Source organism: Tupaia chinensis, unplaced genomic scaffold (assembly GCF_000334495.1).
Source record: "Tupaia chinensis unplaced genomic scaffold, TupChi_1.0 Scaffold138665_1, whole genome shotgun sequence".
NCBI lineage: Eukaryota > Metazoa > Chordata > Mammalia > Scandentia > Tupaiidae > Tupaia > Tupaia belangeri.
In genome coordinates, this window is record NW_006198557.1 from 551888 (window position 1) to 556772 (window position 4885).

The window sequence follows — 4885 nt, forward strand, 5'->3', positions numbered from 1 at the left end:
AGAACCAGAGGCAGGTGGGCCTGTTCTTATGTCCCAGACTAGGGCTGGCGGCCAGGCAGTGCCACTCCGGCGCTGCTGTCCCTCCACACATAGCAGGGGAGGGCAAAGCCACTGAGCCAGGACAGGGTGGCCATGGCCCTGCTGTGGGGACAGGCCAGGCCGTGCTGAAAGGGGAGGGGCAGGCCCTCCATCTGGGACTCCTGGAACAGACTGCACGTCATGGCTGGGGAGGGAGAGCCAGCGCTCGGGCGCCGGGGCTGGCGGAGCACCTGGCCTCCAGATGTGGGCCCCCTCCAGCCTTCCATGGAGCGCGGGAGGCCGGGGGCCCTCGGGACCTGCCTGCCCCTCACCCACCGGACTGCATCAGAGGCTAGCAATGCTGGCTGTAGCGCTGGCCAGGGAGGAAGCGGCTGAGCTCAGCTCAGGGTCCCCGCTGGGCCGGCTGCCCGCATGCCCTGGGGCATCATGGGAATGTGACCCCAGCCCAGAAAGCACCTCCGAGCCCTCACACCCTCTCCCTAAGATGGTTGGGAGTCCCTTCCTGCAGGCTGGCTCCAGGCCTCACCCTAGGAATGAGGCCCCTGTGCTGGTACTGCCCCCACCTCCAGTCTGGGGTGGAGAGGGAGGGAGGAGAGGGGATGCGGCCAGACAGCTTTTGTGTTACACACTCAGCCCAGACCCAGGACACGGCTGTGGAAATGGCAGCTGCCTCCCACTTGTAGGCACGGAGTCCAAGCAAGTTCCAGGGAGGCCTGGAGGGCCTGAGGGTGCCTCCCTCAGACAGTTGAACCCCTGGCTGGCCTCACCGAGGCCGGCGTCCCACGTCCCACCGCAGCGGCCAGTCCGGCTGGCTGTCCTGCACCCCGCACACGCAGGCGCACACGGCCCCTTGCCCGCGCAGAACTACCCCGACACACAGCCCACAGCCGGTCCTGGCTGCACGCAGACCCGTGACAGACGGGCAGACGTAAACAGTGGCCCAGTGACTCAGCTCACACCCAGAGGCACGGACGCACCGGCCCAGGGACAGATGGGAGGTGACAGCTGGGCTCGCCAGACACCGCCTCCCCGCTCACACATGCACCCACACGCCATCTTGCGCGCGGGGGGAAGTGTGAGCGGGGCGCCTGCCAGGGTGCGGGCAAGCCGTACAGCCGTTGGGCTGGAACTGACAGGCGGGGGTCCCCTGCTCCTCTCACGACCCCAGCCGAGGCCGACCCATGGCAGCAGGACCTGGGCTGTGTGGGTGCTAGAGGCTCTGGGGGCCTGAGAACAGGGGCTGCCTGGCCTACCTCAGGTCAGGGGATTGCGAAGCCACAGCCACCTGGGCCAGGTCCGAGGCCGGAGTCCCCTGCAGCCCAGGCACTGACGCAGGTGGGCAGAGCGGGACGACAGGAAGGGGTGGCCGGCGGGCCCTGGGGCACTCACCGCTGGGCTTCAGGTACTTCTTGGCGTGGAGGTAGCTCTCCAGCATGCGCTCGTTGAAGAGCATGTAGCCCATGGGCTCCGAGATGATGATGTCCACCTGCTCGGGCAGTGACACCTCCTCCACCTTGCCGGGGATCACCACGATGCGGTCGGTCAGGTTGTTGCTCTTCACCAGGACCTGCGGGCAGGAGGGCCGGGTCACGGGGGCTGGCCGGCCACGGGACAACGAGTGGCCACTAAACAGGTCTGGGAGCTGCAGCGGTGCTGCAGTAACGCCACGCTCCGGAATGCCGGGACCCACACGGGGAGGGCCTGGGTTCGAGTCCTCCACCTCTGTACATGCCAGGCGTGCACGCGTGACCCCGATCCAGGCTGGCTGAGACTGGGGCACCCGTCTGTCCTGGGCCGAGGCCGGGCTGGGTGTCGGCGGGACACTGACCTCGGCGTGCTGGGCCATGGTGCTGGCCTCCACTGCATAGATCTTCCTTGCTCCAGCCTGGGCGGCAAAGAACGACAGGATCCCGGAGCCACAGCCCACGTCAAGGACGATCTGCGGGAGGGGGTGTGAAAGCAAGGTCATCGTCACCAGGCTCTGGCTGGCTGTGCCCAGCCCCAGGGTTCAGACGGGCAGAGACCCTGCTCGGTCACATGCTGAGGAATGGCGGTCCCGGGGCCACGTGCAGCTCTGTCTGCACCTGTCGGCCCTCAGCAGGCGCTCAGTCAGAATACAGGGATAACTTGGAGCCGGCAGACGGCATGATGGTTACATCGTTGGACTCCCACAAAGTGGACCGCAGTTCGAGTCCCGGATCCGGTGGCTTAAAACTCACAACGGGCACATGTGTTTGAGGAGACTGGAGAAGGGACTGCAGAGTGGCCATCCTCCCTGGGGAGTGATTTCTTGCTTTCTGTCTGTCTTTCCAGTAAATGCACACGCCCTATAGCAAAAATCTCTTTCTAAAATGAATAAAGGGATGGGCCGGCAGGTGGCCTGCTGGTTAAGGGTTCTGGAGTCCCACATGGCCAACCACGGTTCGAGTCCCAGACCTAGTGACTTGCTTTCTCATTCCCCTGCCCCAGTTAAATTAAAAGAAAGTTAAATATAATTTTAAAAATTAATTAATTAATTAATTAATTAATAGAATAACTGAATACGACTCAGCCACAGGCCAGCCCTCAGGAGCAGCTCCACAGAGAGCTCCTGCTTCCCGGCTCCTCTGGGTCGTGGGGTGAGGGCCGTGGTCTCCCCAGAAGCCAGGGTGGCAGTTGAGTGGTGTCCCCCTGGGTCTCAGTAGCCCTGGCAGGCAGGAAAGGGGCGCAAGGGCCCTGGTGGTAGCCTCTCCTGCCTCTGTGCTGGGTCCCACCTGAGAAGCAGCCAGGCCTCAACCAGGACAGGAGAGGGGCCCGCCCTGGGTTAGCAGGCTCCCCCACGGGCTGCTGGCCTGCAATGTGGGTGCTGGGCAGGGTCTGGGCTGGGGCGGGTTCGGGAACTGTGGGACTGCATCCCCGGGCAGGCTGAGGACGGCCATTTGTGGTGGCGACGTGCACCTCCTTGAGGAGGGCGGCTCCACACAGGTGGGGGCTCATAGTGAGCGTGGTGGGGGGAGGTGGCATGGGGTGGGCAGGCCCTGGGGTGCCTCTCAGAGCTCTGGATCAACCAGGAAAGGGAGAGCCGGAAGGGACTACACTGATGGGAGTCGGCCAGGGCAGCCGTCAAGGCCCGGGCCGGCTCTGGGCAGGGGACTCCTCCCAGGAGGCCTGGCATCCTACGGAGCAGTTGGTGATGCTGGGGAGCAGGGGTGCGGACGACCAGGGTGCCAATGAGGCACACCCATGTGGACATGCTCAGAGAGCCCCCAAGATAAGTCCAGGAGAAACCCGGGCTCCCATCTGACTCAGCAGCCAGAACCAACACTGAACTACGGGATGAGAAGGGCAGGAAGTTTCATGAATTGCAAAATGTTCGTGGAAAAAAATAGAATTTAAGTATGAATTTATTTTAGTGCAATTTTGAAATCCATACTGTATCTCTTTCTTTCTTTTTTCTTTTTCTGGAGCGGTTTTTTGCTATAGGGCACGTGTGCTTGCCAGAAAGACAGAGAGAGAGACAGAAAGCGAGAAATGACCCCCAGGGGGGATGGCCAGGCCTCAATCCCTTCTCCTCCATTCTCCTCTCGGGATTCTGGGCACGCACGCACACGCTCCCGGTGTGAGTTTAAGCCACCAGGTCCGGGACTCGAACTGCAGTTGACTACATGGGAGTCCAGCGACATAGCCATTACGCTAACTGCTGGTCCCTACATACTGTATCTCTTCAATACTCATTTTTTTTTTTTTTTTTGGAGAGGTTTTCGCTATAAGGCGCGTGCGCTCGCCAGACAGACAGAGACATAGAGACAGAAAGCGAGAAATCACCCCCCCAGGGGGGATGGTCACGCTGCAATCCCTTCTCCTCCATTCTCCTCTCGGGATCTTGGGCACGCAAGCACATGCGCCCGGCGTGAGTTTTAAGCCACCGGGTCCGGGATGCGAACCGCAGGTGGACTACGTGGGAGTCCAGTGACATAGCCATTACGCTAACTGCTGGTTCCCTCAATACTCATTTTTAATGAACTTTCTGAAGATCGCTGGTACACGCTCTCCTGTTCTCTCTCTGTCTGGAATCACAACCACACAGGTTGAGCATCCATGATCCTAAAATCCGGAATCTAAAGTGTGCCACAGTTGGACACCTTCTGAGTGGCATCGTGGCACAAGTGGAAAATCCACACCTGACCTCACCCGCCAGGCTGCAGTCAAAACACTGCAACACAAAAGCAGTGTACAAGGTTACCTTCAGGTCCTCTGCGTGCGGGGTCTGTAAAACTTAAATGAATCCGGTGCTCAGGCTGCCCCGTCATCGTATCTCATTCTGTACATGCAAATGTTCAAAACATAAAAAACAGCCTGCGGCCAGCAGGTGGCGTGGTGGTTAAGGGCGCTGGACTCCCACATGGCCGACCATGGTTCAAGTCCTAAACCGGGCAGCTTGCTCTCTCACTCTCCTTCTTTCTCTTTCTCTCTCGCTCTGTCCTTCTCTGGTCAAGTTAAAATGAAATAAATGAATGAATAAATAAAGTTAAATAAAATAATTATTTAAAAAAAACATCTGAAATCTGAAATACCAATAGTTCTAACCATTTTGGAGAAGGACTATAAAGTTGTATTAAAAACATTTTTTGGGGGCCAGCAGGTGGCGTGGTGGTTAAAAGCACTGGACTCCCACATGGCCGACTGCTGTTCGAGTCCTGGACCTGGCGGCTTGCCTTCTCACTTTCCCTCTCTCTCTCTCTCACTCTGTCTCTCTCTGGTCAAATTAAAATACATAAATAAAATAAAGGTCAATAAAATAATTCTTTAAAAAAAAATTTGGGGGGCCAGCTGTTCAGGCAGCTGGATCCCACATAGCTTACTGCAT

At 58.9% G+C, this 4885-nt stretch overlaps 1 protein-coding gene across 1 annotated transcript in view; it reads right to left on the minus strand.

Annotated features, from left to right (window-relative positions):
• Positions 1 to 4885, minus strand: part of CARM1 (coactivator associated arginine methyltransferase 1) — a gene marked incomplete at its 5' end in the record, with an annotated part of 19444 nt that overhangs the window by 6062 nt on the left and 8497 nt on the right. The window contains 2 exon segments of the mRNA XM_027765545.1: positions 1429 to 1606; positions 1868 to 1978. Of these exon segments, the coding sequence (XP_027621346.1) occupies positions 1429 to 1606; positions 1868 to 1978 (289 nt within the window).